General features: G+C 40.9%; 1 protein-coding gene across 3 annotated transcripts in view; it reads right to left on the reverse strand.

Moving 5' to 3' along the window:
• PPM1H (protein phosphatase, Mg2+/Mn2+ dependent 1H) overlaps nt 1-14,184 on the reverse strand; it is a 264,476-nt gene extending 250,292 nt beyond the window's left edge. For all 3 annotated transcript variants that reach the window (XR_003791202.1, XM_029206228.1, XM_029206227.1), the window contains exon 1: nt 13,555-14,184. Coding sequence is in view for 2 of the 3 variants with exons in the window: in XM_029206228.1 (XP_029062061.1) it covers nt 13,555-13,799 (245 nt within the window). In the remaining variant the exon portion in view is untranslated. The remainder of the gene's footprint in view (nt 1-13,554) is intronic.
• Nucleotides 14,185-18,707: the final 4,523 nt, after the last annotated feature.

The raw sequence follows: 18,707 nt of genomic DNA on the forward strand, positions 1-18,707 counted from the left end.
CACTGAGAAAGGATTAATGAGCAAGCATCTTATGAATATACCAAACCTCCACCCTCACATCCCCCCCAAAAAAACAACAGAAAGAAAATGGAGAAAAAAACAAAAAAACCTGAGCAGGTGAGAGGGCAGACAAAGGACTGATGATGTTCAGAAACTTCAGTGGGTTTCTGAACTCAGTATCCATACAGACAGACTTCCATTCCCAGCCACTCATTAATATATACCAAGAAATCTATCTACTTTACCGTTCTCACTGCTTACCTCCAGCTAAGAGTCAGAAAGCTAATGCATTTTTTCCGTTTCCCCACAGGGAAATCCAGATGCAGAGGATACCATGCAATGCCTCCAAGAGACACTTAGTGACATTCAGACATTTGTCTGAAATTTGTAAATATTGTGGTAACTGTTGTATTCCCAGGTGTTGAGCTCATAATTCGAAATCAACGCATAGAACAAAGGTAACCTCTGCTTCATTTGAAATTAAAAGAACTATATTCATTATGTCCCCCCACTATTTCCAGTACATATATTTGAGCATTAATGTATACAGCTCTATATTAAGTATTAGAGGAATTAAAATGTATACGACAACACCCACACCCTCAATATTATTCATTAAAAGTTCAAACAATTAAATAAAAACAAAAGATGTCACCAATTATCTCTCAAATGCATGACAGCCAATGAGTGCCTTTAGCGCTGAAGACATGACAGAATCACTGGGGAATTCTTCAGAATAGGGTCTTAAACTAGTCCTTAAGGGTCATTTTTCTAAACCAAATTATTTAATCCTAAATATAAAAAAGAAGCCTGGCTCACCAAAAACATTACTTTGGTAAAGTACTTTAAAATAAGGTACATAACTGCCATTTCTCAAAATAATGTTCACCCTGAACATTGATCTTTTCAAACTATTGAATAATGTCACTAGAAATACTGGAGAAGTCCAATTTGAACATTTTTCTCAGAAAAAATGTCACTTTTCAAATTATGGTTTAATGAAGATTTGGCTTCAAGGATATTCATCCCAGGACTGGTTTTTTTTGTTTGTTTGTTTGTTTTTCTGGCCACACCACACGGCATGTGGGATCTTAGTTCCCCGACCAGGGATCGAACCTGTGCCCCCTGCAGTGGAAGGGGGAGTCTCAACCACTGGACTGCCAGGGAAGTCCATCCCAGGACTGTTTTTAATAGTAAAAAATTGGTTACCACCAAAAAAAAAAAAGTATGTTAAAATCATCAATGGAATACAATGGAGCTATTAAAAATTACAGAGTATTTACATGGAGAGATAGTCACTCCATTTCAGGTGAAAAAACTAATCAGTATGTAGAATTATCCCATTTCGTAAACAAATACAAATGTACTTGGAGATACAAATTATCAGTTGAAGCTGATTATGAATGATAGAATTTGTGGATAATTTTTATGTTCTTTATAGTACTTATAAGAATTTTAAAGTGCCTACCGTGCACACATATCAATTCTGTGATGAAGAAAAGAAGTATATCATTTTAAAAACACTAATTCTATGTTCCTCACTGATCAATGCCTTCCTCTACCTTGGCAGGTTAGAAGACATCTAAAGATGTTTTTAAGTTCTTCTCACCCATAGTCAGTGGATGACAGAAATTGTTACAAGACAGCTTCCCTGGTGGCACAGGGGTTGTGAGTCCGCCTGCCAATACAGAAGAGATGGGTTCGAGCCCTGGTCTAGGAAGATCCCGCATGCTGCGGAGCAACTAAGCCCGTGCGCCACAACTATAAGCTCACGCTCTAGGGCCCACGAGCCACAACTACTGAGCCCGTGGAGCCCGTGTGCCACAACTACTGAAGCCCGAGCGCCCTGGAGCCCGTGCTCTGCAACAGGAAAAACCACCGCAATGAGAAGCCCATGCACTGCGACTAGAGAAAGCCCGTGCGCAGCCACGAAGACCCAACGCAGCCAAAAATAAATAAAAATTAATTTTAAAAAAATTGTTACAATATAAACTTTTGCCCAAGGGTCAAAACTCTGCTAGAAAAAACAAAACAAAACTCTCGCATGAGTTTAATTAAATCTACAGCTGACAAGCACCAGGCTTCTCAGGCAACTTGCAACACTTTGCGAGCTAAGAAAATAAAACTATTAAAACATAATTTTAAACAAGGAAAAGGACGTCGGGGACTTTGAAGTAATGTGCTCTGGGAAGGTGTTACACATTCGAATCCCAAACAAAATAATCTTGACATGAATCTGAGCTGAAAACCCAGGGGTGGTACAAAAGCCAAGCCTGTCAGCAGAGTTCTAACTTGTGGTCCATTCTCCTTACGAATCAGAGAAGGCAGCAATAACATACCTCAGCTATTTTAAATATTGACGGGGAAAAAGCTAATGAAAAATAGGTTGTGCGCAGTAAGGACTCATACAGTAACTGAAACCAAGGTTAATCCTTTGCATTCGGCTTAAATGTTATTACCACACCCACCCCTCCTACTGGTTACAAAATACTGTGTCTGGTTAAAAAAATGTTAAGGGGCAGCAATACTTATTTTTTATACAGCTTGCCGGACAAAATCGTTCATGAGGGATCCATCCAAGAAAATAAATAAATAAATGGGTGCTTAATAGTGAGAAGGTTGGGAACCAGGACTGCAGGGAATCCACAGCACCACCCAAGACCCATGACACCCAAGACCAATGACACCTCGTGGTGCCCCTGAGGGTGGCAAGGCAGCTGGCAGGACTTCAGGTGGTATGCGAGGTGGAAAAGAGCCAGCGTGGCCAAGTGGCCGCTGTCAGCACTGACCTGATGACCAGGGACACAGAGAGAGGACGAGAGGCAGGGCTTCAACGACAGGCCCCTGCAATTCCCATCTGAGCACCTGGATATTTTAAAAAATAAACACCAGCTGCTGTAGTCTGAGTTGCCAATTCTTCTTTTCTTCCCATTTGCTGCTGCACTGAATCACCAGCCCAGCTCTGGACACCTGGTTCTAACAACCAGGCAGCATGGTCCCATTATTAATAACCACAGGGCAGGGTGCCAAGAGGCCATCTAATCTGGCTCTTTGGCTCTATTCTAAACCCTACTTTACGGGGTAAAGGCTAAAAAAAAAATCGCTTGGTGTTTCCCAAACATATATTTTAGGCTATAGTATCCTCATAGGCTATTTATTTGCAACAAAATACTGTGGCTATTTCCTCTTCTATATTAAAACAAAAACAAAACAAACAACAACAAAAAACCCACTTAATAGTTCTTTCTAGAGTAATACCAGTTTGGTTCCCTCCGTCCCCTGACATCCTCTTATGAGCTATTCATATTCAGCATCCCTTAAAATCTGCTTCCTACTAAGCATTTATTTTCTATCTCTTATTTTTGCCAGTTGTGTGTTCTAAACATAACTTGTCAATGTTCATCTTTTCAAAAAGGTAAAGAATGACTATTAGTACACCGTGGCCAACCACTTAAATATAGCAATTCAATAATTCACTGCACTTTTATTTAAAAAATCAATTTATCACTTGAGATTTTTTTTCCCCTCCTATGCTTATATGAAAAAGGTTATCTGGTAGAAAGGCACTGTTCTTCAATAGCTTAAATGTCTGTCTGTCAGCTCCCTGAAAGGACAGTAGCGAGCACGAATCACTTCAGTCACCTCAGCTTGGCAAATAATTGATCTCTCCCACAGCCCTGCAATGATTCATTACACAGCCCAGCCAGCCAGCAAGGCTCCATTAGACCTGACTAGTCCAAGACAGCCCTGCAGGAGCCCATGAGGCCAAGGACCAGCAAATGAAGGCCACTCTGAGCACTGCTGGCCTTGCTGGCCCTCAAAGTTGAAACATTCCCATTCAGACTTGATTGCGCTTAAGTAAGAAGTAAGAACTTAGGTAACAGAATTCCCAAAGTAATTTTTAAAAGTACTGTCTCATAAAACCTGACTCAGGACTTGGGCCTCATTATTCAAAATTCCTCAGTCTATTTCCTCATGTCTAAGTAGCTGTTAATAGTAAAACACATGATCTATTTATTAACTTTAGAAAAACATCACTACATAAAATGTACAGATTGGTTTTAAGATTTACAGTGTTTCCAAAAACATTAAAATGGGGGGGAGAAAGCAATTTGAAGTTAGGAAAAGATGGTAATTTTGAAAATATCTGGACTGTTAAACATAGGAAATGCACATATATTAAGAAAGTTAATTTTTAAAAGGTATATTATACTCAGTAGAACTATTTTTAAAAGCTTTGAAAAGCATCCTTTCATACAAAACTTGATGTGCTAATTTGCCCTTAAGGAATTTAAAGACACCTAGAGATTAGACTTTATTAGTTTCCTTTGAGTAATTAAATACATTACACACTCTCTTCTGTGGCATTTTGTTTATGAGGATATGATGCCTTTTTATTAATGAAAAATTTCACACAACAAATGGTCAGGTTCAATGATTCAGCCATGGTCACACCAGGATCACGGGATGGTATGAGATTCTAAAGTAACTTAAGTTCTCTCTGGGCCTCATCTTCCTTTTATTAAACATGGATAACAGATGCTTATATGTAAGTATACATGGCAGGGACTATACAGAGCTCTACAGATGTAACTTGGTGGTATCATTATCTTTTCTCATAAATAAGCATAGAAAGAAAATACAGGTAAGCATTTAAATTTTACAGTCATTTAAAGAAAACTAAGTCAGAAATTGTATATCAAAGAAAGCACAATGGATTCACATTCCTCACTGGAAAAAGAGCAATTAAGCAAGTAAATTTCCCTAAATTTCCGAGTGGATTACATCTGCTTCAGAAGTAAGGTAAACACAGCGCAATGGTGTCTTTATTATTCACTAAGCACTTTTCAGGCGACACCTTCTGAAGTCTTTTCTAAACAGACTACTCCTCAGATAATGTTCACCTGAGTGGCTACCAGCTGAAAAGAGGAGTGACTCAAGTTTTAAACCAATTTCCCACTGATTTAATTGAACAAGAGCGCAGCAAAGCGATGTGTCAACTATTCCTACTTTTCAGTTTGACCCCATGTAAAGCTCTCAGTTATGTGAGTGCTAAGTTATGGAAAGCATACGGACTGAGTGAGCATTTGCAGGGCACCAAGTTGTAAGAGCTAAATCTGGGTCCCCTCCTGCCCCCCTCCCATGGATGAGGACCTAATGGTTTGGTGGTTTTCTCGACTGAGAAAGTCAAAGCTACTCAAACCTAACTTTTAATTTACTGTGGAAAATAACTTAATAGCATAAATCAATGCCATTGGACCAAAGGAAATACACACTTAAAAATAAAAAGAATGGATTGATGGATAGGCAAATGATGAAGCAAATACAGTACAACGTGCACTGTAGAATCTAGATGGTGGGCACATACGGGTGCTAAGTATATAATGGTTTCAACTTTCCTGGATATTTGAAATTTTTCATAATAAAGTAATGGGGGAATTCAAAATTGTAATCACAATAAAGGAGACAGCAGGTCCCACTGGGAATAACCACAGCCTGGAAGGAAAGACGCTGGCTCTCAGCCTAATCCCAGTAACTCACAAAGTTTACAACTGTAAAGGGTCTTGGGAATCCCCCAGGACAGGTAAAATACATGGTTTTGAATCTGTGAAAAACTAGAAAAATAGGAGCATAGCGTTTTCAAAAAACTAAAAACTGTTCTTTTTGCTGAGATTATATGCCTCTACACTTCTGATTTAAAATATCCTTTATTTCATGAACCGTTGCTGATAGTAAATAAGAAAGTTGGTTTTTTTAAGTCCCTACTTAGCAGTCAAATCTGATCACCCTTGATATCTGATCAATTTCCTCATCTCCTACCTTTGATGTATAACTCCTTGACCTACCTTCAGCAAGAATCCCCCTACCCTTGACGTTTCCTCTTAGTAATTTTCCATCCACTGACCTCATCACTCTGTTCTTGGGTTATAAATTTCCATCTGTCTTTGCCGTAGTTGGAGTTGAGTCTGATCTCTCTCCCCTAATACAATGCCCCTATTGCAATAGTCTTGAATAAAGTCTTTCTTACCTTTTTAACAAGTGTCAGGATAATTTTTTCTTTATTCATACCTTTATATAGGTATGTATAAAGGTCTTGCGACCTTCAGGTACAGAGGGCTTCGCAGCTAATCATAATGCTTGATGAAAAGAACAATTTGCTTCCCTGGTGTGACTTAAAGGCTCCAAATACTGAGATTTGAAATTGCCCAGAAGCATTAAGACATTAAAAACAAAACAAACAACTTCCCCCACCTGCAGTGTTGGTCTCTTGTAATCTTAATAGTCCATGATTTCACTTCAATTTAATTTCAAAGAATGACACTAAAGGGGGAAAGACTATGCCATAAGATTCTCTTGAGGATGTGACTGTGTCTTATATTATGGACCCAGCATACGAATGAAATGATTTCACTGATTGGATGACAGAAGTAATGGAAGCGGATGAATGTTGTTTATTTCCTGAGGGAGAATGGCGTAAGTTCAAGGGGGAAAAATATCAATGCTCTGTTCAAATTAGGCAAATCAGAGAAAATTATAAAGACACTTAATTTTTAAATTAACTTATTTTTAAAAATTTTTAGTTAAGAAAACAAGTCCATTTACATGCATCAAAAAGAATAAAATAGGAATAAATGTAACCAAGGAGGTAAAAGACCAGACCTGCACAGTGAAAACTATAAGACACTGATAAATTAAGTTGAAGACACAAATAAATGAAAAGATATTCTATGATCATGAGTTGAAAGAATATTGTTAAAATGTCCATACTGCTCAAAGCAATCTACAGTTTCAACGCAATTCCTATCAAAATTACAATGGCATCTTTCACAGAAATAGAACAAACAATCCTAAAATTTGTATGGAACCACATTAGACCTCAAATAGCCAAAGCAATCTTTAACAAGAACAAAACTGGAGGCATCACACTTCGATTTCAAACTATATTATAAAGTGATAGTAAATCCAAACAGTATGGTATGGGCATGAAAACAGACACATAGATCAGAGGAGCAGAACAGAGTCCAGAAATAAACTCATACCTATATGGTAAATTAATTTATGACAAAGCAGCCAAGAACATACAGTGGGGAAAGGTCAGTCTCTTCATAAGTGGTGTTGGGGAAAATGGACAGCACATGCAAAAGAAAAACTGAATTACTACCTTACATCATACATGAAATTAACTCAAAATGGATTAAAGACTTGAATGTAAGACCTGAGCCCATAAAACTCCTAGAAAACATAGGCAGTAGGCTCCTTGACATTGATCTTGGTGATGAGTTTTTGGATTTGACACCAAAAGCAAAGGCAACAAGAGTAAAAGTAAACAAGTGGAACTACATCAAACTCAAAAGCTTCTGCACAGCAAAGGAAACCATCAAAGAAATGAAAAGGCAATCTACCGAATGGGAGAAAATATTTGCAAATCACATATCTGATAAGCAGTTTATAGCCAAAATATATAAAGAACTCATATAAGTAAACAGCAAAAAAAAAAAAATACCGATTTTTAAAATGAGTGGAAGATACAAATAGACATTTTGCCAAAGACGTACAGATGGCCAATAGGTACATGAAAAGGTGTTCAATATCACTAATCATGAGGGAAATGCAAATCAGAACCACAATAAAATACCACCTCACACCTCTTAGAATGGCTATTATCAAAAAGATGAGAAATAACAAGTGTCAATAAAGATGTGGAAAAAAAGGAAACTTTGTGCATTATTGATGGGAAGGTAAATTAGTGTAGCCAATATGGAAAACAGTATGGAGATCTCTCAAAAAATTAAAAATAGAACTATCATATGATCTAGCAATTCCACTTCTAGGTATTTATCTGAAGGAAACAAAAATACTAACTCAAAAAGATATCTGCATTACCAAGCTCATTGCAACATTATTTACAGCAGCCAAGACATGGAAACAACCTAAGTGTCCAGCAATGGATGAATTAAAAAAATATGATATATATATATTCCATAGATATAATATTCCATATATATATATTGGAATATTATTCAGCCATAAAAAAGAAGGAAATCCTGCCATTGACAACAACATGAATGGACCTTAAGGGCATTATGCTAAGTGAAATAACTCAGAGAAAGACAAATACCATATGATCTCACTTCTATTTGGAATCTTAAAGAAGCAAAATACTGGCCACTCTCGCCCTCTGAGATGGCCCACACTCTGTGGAGTGTATTTCTCTCTAAATAAATCCACTTCTTACCTAAAAAAAGAAAAGAAAAAAACAACCAAACTCACAAACACAGAATTGTACAAACTTCCAGTTATCAAATAAGTCCTGGGGATGTAATGTACAGCAATGGTGACTATAGTTAATAATACTGTATTGTATATTTGAAAGTTGCTAAGAGTAAAAGTTCTCATCACAAAAAAAACTGTATCTGTGTGTGGTGATGGGTGTTAACTAGACTTATTGTGGTGATTATTTCACAGTACATGCATATATTGAATCATGCTGTACACTTGAAACTAGTATGTTATGTCAATTATATCTCAAATTTCTAAATTATCTTCAATAACATTATACATTTTTAGAAAACAATTATATCATGCAGTCAGTTTTAAGTTATCAGTCGGTATGGATGTAACTGTTGATATAATAAGGAAGCATTGTGTGGTGGGGCAAAATCAGAGACGATGTCTATGTAACTGGGGCTGCAACACAGGATAAACACAACCCCTCACGATAATTAAATCCTCTACCTGAAGCATCACTAGTCTTTGAAGGAAGCTGATCCATGTTTCTAAGAAAAAGGACAGCCCAGGAGCTCCACCCCTGAGGGGATGACTTCATTATAATCTGAAAAATGGAGGAGACCTTAGCCACCTGCTTTAAAATAGGAAATTAATACCTTCTGCAGGTTAGTAGAAAGGTAGATGAAATATTTTAGGCTACTCTGCACAGATCTGCAGAAAAGTGCTATGGAGAGCTCCGTTAAGTGAAAGCCCCCTAACACCACACCCCACTCATTTCTTTTCCTCCTTATCCAACAAGAAGTGGAGAACCTCAAGGTTCTTCAGTTGCAAAAGTCAAAGAGGGAGTTCCCAGGGAGGAGCTCTGCTACCAGGTGTAAGAGGGGTGGGTGTACTAGAGGCCAGAAGGGAAAAACAAAGGGCAGGGGATTTCTGAGCTTTGCGGTCAGGGAGAAATAGTGGTTTCTCTGCTATCAGCAATACACAGCCCATTTTTGGATTGGGTTGTTTGTTTTTTTTGTTATTGAGCTGCATACAGAGTGAAGTAAGTCAGACAGAGAAAGACAAATACCATATGCTAACACATATATATGGAATCTAAGAAAAAAAATGTCATGAAGAACCTAGGGGTAAGATGGGAATAAAGACACAGACTTACTAGAGAATGGGAATAAAGACACAGACCTACTAGAGAATGGACTTGAAGACACAGGGAGGGGGAAGGGTAAGCTGGGACGAAGTGAGAGAGTGGCATGGACATACATACACTACCAAACGTAAAACAGATAGCTAGTGGGAAGCAGCCGCATAGCACAGGGAGATCAGCTAGGTGGTTTGTGACCACCTAGAGGGGTGGGATAGGGAGGGTGGGAGGGAGGCGAAAGAGGGAAGAGATATGGGAACATATGTATATGTATAACTGATTCACTTTGTTATAAAGCAGAAACTAACACACCATTGTAAAGCAATTATACTCCAATAAAGGTGTTAAAAAAAAAACAATACACAGCCAACTAATGCAATTTATTCGTAATTGCTAATTAGTGCCAATGACTGGGGAGATGGAAGAGCCTATAGATTCCAAAATAAATCCAAATACTTGTGGGCCATTTGCTGGATTTAAATAAGGTTAAATTTCAACAAAATTTTCACAATCTTGAACTACGTGAGGCAGAAAGAACTTATATAATGCACATTTAACAGAAACTCTCAAAGTAGCTTTCTTTAAATACCCATGTCTGGGGCACTTTTATAAGAAAGGTAATAGGAAAAAAATTGCATAGTTACAGCTATAATCTAAATAAGATAATACTATAATTATGATTTATTCTTTCTGTACAAGCAAAGAAATTTACCACTGATAAAACTTGAATATGATGCTTTCATATACAGAGCACTGCATATTCTCTGCATTATCTACTGTCGTATTTCAGGCACAAACTCCACATCCACTACATCCAACTGACCATCAGTGGGAAAGAGGTTGGGTAAAAGGTCAAGAAGAAAAGTCAAAATGCACTTCTAACCTATTAAAAACTGAACTGACTTCCAGGTCCCTGAAGCACTTGGGTGGTTATTTAAACTTGTGGAAAAGAAAGGAAGCAGCTACCATGTGAGGTCTCTGGGTCAGACTATTGTTTCCCATGGGCTCTCTCTGATCAGGTCTAACAGGCTAAGTCAGTGATTCAACACCAAACTAAAAAATAAAACTTGCTAATCAATGTTTTTGGAAAGATTTTAGCTTGGTAGATGTTATCTGTAACTACAATGCTTTACAACCTAGCATACAGCCCTGAATCAAATGGCAACTTCTCAGCCACAACAGGAGGCTTTCTGAGGAGCAGGAAATTCCACCTCGCACAATGCCAATAAATACTTAATAAATGAGGGACTTCTGTTTCTGGATCCCCAAATCTTACAGGGATCACTTAAGCTAATTCTCTAGTTCTATAACCTACAGAGTATCTCCTTCTTAAAGGGATTAACAATATGTTGCAAAAAATAGACCTTTTTTTTTTTTTTTTTTAAGATGTTGGGGGTAGGAGTTTAGTAATTAATTAATTAATTTTTGCTGTGTTGGGTCTTCGTTTCTGTGCGAGGGCTTTCTCTAGTTGTGGCAAGCGGGGGCCACTCTTCATCGCGGTGCGCGGGCCTCTCACTATCGCGGCCTCTCTTGTTGCGGAGCACAGGCTCCAGACGTGCAGGCTCAGTAGTTGTGGCTCACGGGCCTAGTTGCTCCACGGCATGTGGGATCCTCCCAGACCAGGGCTCGAACCCATGTCCCCTGCATTAGCAGGCAGATTCTCAACCACTGTGCCACCAGGGAAGCCCTCACCTTTTTTTTTTCCCTACCATCCAAAAGTTCAACAACACTAGAGTTCAACTCTCCTCTAACTCCTCAGTCACCAAGTGATGCCAATTCTTCCTCCCCAGGAAGGCTTAGAAAGTAGCTCACTTTCTGGAAAGGTAAACAAACCGCTTCTGATTCAAGCTGTGACTCTGAGCACCCCTCTGATCCCCACTCTGAGCAATCTTCCTACCAATTCTATCCCTCTAAGGTACGTTCCAGAACAAACAGAATTCCTCCTCCCAGTATATCCTGGGCAGTATTACTGGAAGCGGCCTCTGACCATAACCACAGTTCCTACTTGTCTGTCTCTCATCTTCCCTATTTCAGCCATTTTGATCATTCAGGATGTATTTTTGCAGGAAGATAAACTATAGTTCAAAGTTTGAGGAAGTGGTACAGTACAACATCTGACAGAGGGAAGTGACAAGACAACATTTGTATACAGGTCTTTGCTTGAATTAACAAGTATGTACTACTTTTATAACTAGCTTTAATAATTAAACATCTTACAGTGGCCTTTCTAACCTACAACTGAACCTCCCTCGTGTCCTAGTCTAGGGTAAGATAAGCTTCTTAGAGATAAGGAAGCTAACTACCCCTCCCACACGTCTCATTTCAGATTCCCTTATATTCTTTACAGCCCTTGGCACATCGTGTGCTTGTCATAGGATCCAAACATCTGGAAACGGGTTGTTTTTTTCCCCTTTCCTTTCCTTCCTGCTAACTGAGGTACTCCTTTTACGTGTCCAAGTAGCTTCCACATTCTGTGTTTTAAACATCTTTCTTCTTATCTCTCTGCCCTTCAGATAGGTGCCCTTGCCCTGGGGAACCCACTGGAGTGACAATGGGCCCTACACATTTAGGTTTTTGACAGGCACGAGGTCCCCCACCTACAGAATTGTAGGACACCGTATGCCTCCAAGTTGCCTTTAGCCTTGCAAAGGTCCAAACGGTCGTTTAAACTTTTTTTTTTCAATCGAGAAACAGTACTTGGTGTTTTGGCAGGCACTTTTCCCTCACACAGGTGTTTTTGCTTTGGCTTTCTCCTGAAACGTATACTGATATTTTCTACCTCCCCAACCTCACCGTTCTCTACCATGCTTTGCCCTTTATTATGTGTTAAATTTTATTGTTTTAGCACCCATCACTCTCACTTCTGTGTCCTCACTGTTTTTACACACTCCAGTCATCTATCCCCAATTATATATATTTTCTATTTCAGCCGGTGGAGAAATGGTTGTATGATGAAAGGCAAAGGAAAAGAGAATTCGAGATTCTAGGAAGAGCGTCTCCCAAACCAACCCTTACCCGGGAACCCGGAGCGTCGGGAACCAGGCCTGCTCGGGGGTATCCGGGCCACCAGAACAGGGTCTGCATCGAAGCGCCCAGGCGTCGGGAGAGCTGATTGGTTCCCCGATGAACCAATCAGCGGGCGAGGCTGTGCACTGGTAAGGGAGGGCCAAGATAACAGAGCGTATGAAGTTAAAGGAAAAGGGGCAGGTGTGCCAGGCACCAAGGGTTTGCGTGCACTTTTGCACACCCACCTGGTCATTATTAATCCCGGAACTCTGGTCTGCTAAATTCCACCTTCCGAGTTTCCCAGTTTCATAACGCTGAATAGGGGAAGAAACATTACCCTAACGTTCATAGAACGGTCATTAGTGGTAAATGGAAGAGTAGCCGTAGGGTTGGGGGAAGGCCATTAAAATCCTTCCTCTCTCCTTTCCCAGTTCCACTCCAGGTCGTCAACCTAACTCAACCGGTTCTTGAAATAGTAGATCACTCAAACTCTCGCTTAATTGCCAAAACTGATTACCAAAATGCTATCATTAGACACCTGGAAGAAATTTCCCCCTCCCCAAGGACAGGGGGAAACAGTATTGGCGTTTACTAAAGGCGCAGGGTTTTCCTACCTGCTAAACGACAAGCGAATGAGCTCTTAGGCTGAAATCAGAGAAACTGAGACCTTCTGAACTGTGCAACCAAGCACGCGGCCACGGCCGCTTCCAGGGCTCGGACAACCGCCCCACCCCGCAAACCCTGGCGCAGGGACAGTTCCTCCAAGCTCTACCTCACAAACTTCACGCGGAGGCACAAAGATTTGGGGGTAATGGGAGCACAGATACCAGATTTCCCTTCTGTGTTTCAAACTTCAGCAGAGCTGTTCCACGCTCTTTCTTCCAAGTGTCACAGCCACCAGATTCACAGCCGCGTCCAGCCTTAGCTTTCCCACGGTCCAGCGCTGCCACCCACCCATCTACCACCCAAACCCGGGCTGGAGACGCCGCGCCCTCGGGGTTGGGGGAAAGGGGAGTGGGAGAAGAGAGAAATGGTCAGTGTCAGTAAAGAGGTGCCCGCCGAGGCCTGGACGCCAGCGGCGGGCCCTGGGGCCGAGGAACAAGGAGAGAGGAGGGCTGGAAGCGTGCGGGGAAGGGCCGCGAGGAGAGCAGGGGCGCCGCCGGTGTCGCTGCACTCACTCTGCGTAGCCAGTGGCCCAGGGCAGCCGCCGGGTCTCCTTGAGAATGAGGATGGGGCGGGCGATGTGGTCGGCGCTGCACTCCACCTCGTCCTGCGACAGCCCCAGGAACTCGGGTCGCCCATAGGGGAAGCGCAGGGGCAGGTCCGAGCCTCCGCAGCCGCCGCCGCCGTGCTCGGAGCCTGAGCTGCCAGCCATGATGCCGCCCATGAAATTGGCCACGGCAGATTTCACTCGAGTGAGCATATTACTCCGGCGCCCGGCAGCAGCGGTGCGAGCAGTGGGCGGCGGCTGGGGCCGGGCGAGGCGCAGCGCGGGGCATGCAGGCTGCGGCGGGCGCACGGGCAGCCGGGCCGGTGGGCGCGCCGCGCTGCTCCCAGAGCCTAGTGCTGCAAGGGGCCGAGCTCCGGCCTCCCGCGCTCCGTGCAGCCGCCGCCGCCCCCTCCCCCCGCTACACTTCCGCAATGGAGCGGCATGGAGCGGGCCGGCCGGGCCGGGGGAGATGCCGAGCGCTCTGGGAGCGGCTGGGCGGCCGCAGCTTCAGCAGGTCCCTTCCCCGCCTGCTGCGCTCGACTCCTGCGTGAGCGGAACTGAGCCCACCCGGCGAGCCCGCGGAGCCGGCGCAGCTGCTGCCAAGGCTACCGCCGCCGTCGAGTCATGTGATAATACGGCTGCAAGGGCTCCAGCGGCTGCGGGGCCGTAGCTCAGCCCCTCCCCTGACGGCCCGAGCGAGGCTCGCACCCGGACCGTGACCTCCTGGGGGAGGAGGAGCCAAGCCGGGTCTGTACCTGGCGGAGAGGATGGGGGCGCTGTGAGCTGGTGGCTGTACAGGTGTTAGGGGAGGTCACGTGGAGCCGGGCCTCCGGGAAAAGCCAGTTGAATCCACTCGAGGAGAAATGCCGCCTACGCCTTCGAGAAAGGAAACTTCGGGAGCTGAAAGGGGAGACAGGTGGAATCCCGGTGGGACGGCTCCAAGTAGTGGAAAGAGGAACACCTGGTGTGAGAGATTTCGGAGCTTTCAAGAAACAAAAAGCAACAACCCACAATGGTTGCACAAAAATCATTAAAAGTTTTTCCCTAGGCATTTCTAAAATTCCTTTTCTTTTTTTTTCATTACCACCACACGCATCATTATCTTCCGAGCAGACCCTATTTCGAACCCAGAATAAGCTTAATGGCGAAGAAAACAAAGGAGCTCTAAGAAATCAGAAGCAAGCACCATTTTACCTAGTACTTAACTGCTTAATAGATTTATACAAGCATTTTCCTTCAACATAGCAGCAAAACCAAAGTATCTTTTCAAAGCTGACCCTTGATACACTTAATGCAGCCTTTTCTCTTCTTAATTCGAAACATTGTTATAAAATTATCTAGGGGCACTTTAAAACTGGAGGAATTTAAATAGAACAAAGCAACTCAAATGCTAAAGTAAAAGTGAATAAAACGTCTGCAAACGATAAAAGTGTGCGTTGAACTTGTATTAAAACAAAACAAATGTTTGTGAAAAACCGATAAATGTGCTTCATTAGGGGGTAACATTTGTTAAATATTGGCTTAAAAATTGTTTTTCGCAAGAGAGCTGTATCCTGTTCATGTTTACTTATTCTGTATCCTGTTCCTATGTTTACCTACCACGTAATTTGCCAGGACTCTGTGTTACTTGTGGAGTTAAGCGCTGAATGGCTCACTTGGTATTCAGGAAGGAATACAGGCCCCCTTATTGAGGGGGGGGGTTGGGGGGGCAGCGGAGCAGCCGAGGTTTTGGATGGGAAGATAATTCGTTGAAGAGGAATTAGAATCCTGGCTTTTAGGGGAGGCCTGGGTAAACTTCACTGATCCCCCTTTATTCAGTATCTATAATATTTTTTAAGGCATTTTCCCCTTTGGCTTTTTCATGAATAGGTACTCTGGTTTACTATACACCAAATAGTTATGTAAAAAAAACAACATTCAACCTTTCAGTGAAATACCATTTCTGTCCATGAGTTCTTTTATTACTTTTCACAAAACAGAAATGTAATTTTATCTTGGCCCCCTTTCCCTAATTTTAAAATTGGGGACAGGATTCTAAAAGATGCAAAATCTAAAACAAGCCCAAAAAAGTCTTCTCAACCTTTGCTTTGTTAATTATAAACTGCTTCTGAATGGGAAATCTCAATATAGTGGTTAAACAACCAACCAACCACAAGCCCTGGCATCCACTGAGTCTCATAAAAATTTAGAATCCCCTTCTCAAGCTTTTGCTGTAGAGCAATTACCTTTTAACAACATCCTATGGATACTTCAGTAACAAACCTCTACTGAGATGAACTTATTATGTTCTTCCCTTCATTTCACCTTAGGGCAAGGCTTTAGTATTTACTAGAAAAAGGATTTATTTTTCAATTTAAAAGCAGTACTGGGCTTCCCTGGTGGTGCAGTGGTTGAGAGTCCGCCTGCTGATGCAGTGGACACGGGCTCGTGCCCCGGTCCAGGAAGATCCCACATGCCGCAGAGCGGCTGGGCCTGTGAGCCATGGCTGCCGCAACAGTAAGAAGCCCGCGTACCACAAAAAAAAAAAAAAAAAAAAAAAAAGATGGGGAATAAAGTCAATATTTTGTAATATATGTAAATGGAGTGTAACCTTTAAAAACTGTGTAAATTTTTTTTTTAAGTGTCCAGTTTCTGAAAGTCAAGGCAAGCCTGAGGAATTCTCAGATTGGGGACAAAAAGGGCACAACTTACTACAACAGTGTACGAATGTTAATTTCTTAGTTTTGATGTCAACATTAGGGGAAAACTGGGTGAAGGGTACATAGGAACAAAAAATTTAAAAATAATCAAGGAGATTTGGGTTTAAAGTAGAAAGTAAACGTTCGTTTGGAAGTCAGGCCAGAAGGATGAATAATGCCGTTCCAGGACTCAACCCTCTCACAGCTGTAGGTTCATGCCTCATTGTATTGTATCTAGCAGTTTATCTATATCTTCCCATTAGATAGTGAAATCCTTTAGGGCAAGAATATTCTTACTCATCTTTGTATTTCCAGCACTTAGCCTAATGCCTAACAAGTAATAGGGCTCAGGGCTCAGTTGATAAATTAATTCCTTTTTTTTTTGGCTGGGCCGTGGGGCATGCAGATCTTCGTTCCTTGACCAGGGATCATACCCATGCCCCCTACAGTGGAAGTGTGGAGTCCTAACCACTGGACTGCCAGGGAATTCCCAGTAAACTAATTCTTTAAAAAAAAAGAAAAAAAATCCATTCAGAGAAGAATGTAACTTGTTTGAATGACCAAATCTGTTATATTTATACCCTCAGTTTTCTTAACGATCTTAAGTTATCCCTTAAGATCTGTCATACCTGTAAGCAGAACTTCCTTAACCTCTGATATCTGATAAGATAAGGCTTAGCTAACTTCAATCAATATCCAGATTGGTAATAATATGGATGGGACTTCCCTGGCAGCCCAGTGATTAAGGCTCCACACTTCCCTGCAGCAGGGCCATAATAATATCGTCATGTGGGTCTCTGCTTCACACAAAACTGGTAACCTGACGATATCAACCAGGATATAATATTAAAATAGTTAACATTAACTTGCTTTTGCTTCAGAAACAGTTTAGATTCCAGTTGCATATATAGTAATGTACTGGCTGAAAATCTTTGACTTCGTAAGAGGGATTTATTTATTTCTTCATAGTAAACAAAACCTTTTATTTATAAATAACAATTTCCTTATGAACCAAGAGGTTTATAACTAATTTTTGAGTACAGAGTTATAGAGTCTCAGCAAATTTTACTACCACCAAGTACACACATTTTCTAGATCACAGACACCTAATTTCAGAATATCTGGTACATTCAACCAATGGATTACATCTGACTTTTTCTCTTACTTTCCCATTGGCCACTTTCTATAGACTATTCTATCCTATGCCCACATTGTCCTACTGAAACCACTGCTTTGTAACTGATGCGGCAATTGTATAAACCTGAATCCCTCTCACTTAATTCCTGGTCCCATAATACCTATTGTAGATTAGACTCTGAAATGTGCCGATTACCAGAATACTCATGTATAAAATGGAAAAAAATAATCATTCCAGTCTCATAGGGTAGCTGCAAGGATCAGTGAGAAAATAGTTATAAATATGATATAACTAATGTTGGCCCAGAGTTATCAACCTTTTCTACTTAAATCTATTTTTTTCCTTAGGGACTAGTTTTTCTTATTAAAATTTTAAACCAGTTCCTTTTTTTGATTTTTACTTACAAAAAGGAAAATAGAAACACCTACCACATAGGATTATTTTGATGATTAAATGGAAAACATGGAAATTCCTAGTATTCTTCCTGATAGAGGGTGGATGGTTAATAAATGAATAATCTACGTTACAATACTGACAGCACCCTGCCCTGTGAGGGAAGGAAAGTTTACAGGCGTTGTTTCCAGTGCTCTTCAACACTTTATAAGTTAAACATTGTTAATCAACACCACCTGTTTACTATTGAGGAAACTGAAATTGGGGAAGGTAAATGAATTGTCTAAGACCACACAGCTAGTAATGAAATAGGACCCAGTCCCACTGTGTACTTTCACATTCCATCAAATAGAAACTTTTCATTATGAAAGATTTTTTCCTTCCTTTTCCAAGTAAAGACCTGGAATTTTGGTTATCTTAAGGATTTTGTAAATTTTCTATGGATTCAGAAATTTTAAAATTTCTTAGAAACCTCAGAACGTTATAAATATGGTAATGTCATTTGGAAATTGTTCCAAATTCCAAACAAACTACTTTCCAGTTTTTTAGATAGAACATGTTTCTAATTTGGGAGCTGCCTAAGTCATACTAAAATTATATGAAAATTCTAAATTCTATTATACTGAAATATCTTTTAAAAAATTATAATATACCAACCTGTTTTCAAGACTTCCCATGTTAACATCTCTTTTTAAGTGTGATCTAGCCTGCCATTCTCCTGCCATTTAAAAATACCTGCTATCAGGATTATTTTTCCAAGGCAATAGTGGTCTGAGTCAAGCAGCCAATGAAGATTGTTTATTCAATGGGAAAATTAGTTTTTGCTCAGAGAAGGGCATGTGGTTCACACAAATTCAGAAATCAAGCAACTAAAGACAGCTTCTTAACTAGGAATTATAAACTCTCTCTTAA

The sequence above is a fragment of the Monodon monoceros genome, unplaced genomic scaffold (genome assembly GCF_005190385.1).
Source record: "Monodon monoceros isolate NGI ecotype Baffin Bay Population unplaced genomic scaffold, NGI_Narwhal_1 Super_Scaffold_6, whole genome shotgun sequence".
Classification (NCBI taxonomy): Eukaryota; Metazoa; Chordata; class Mammalia; order Artiodactyla; family Monodontidae; genus Monodon; species Monodon monoceros.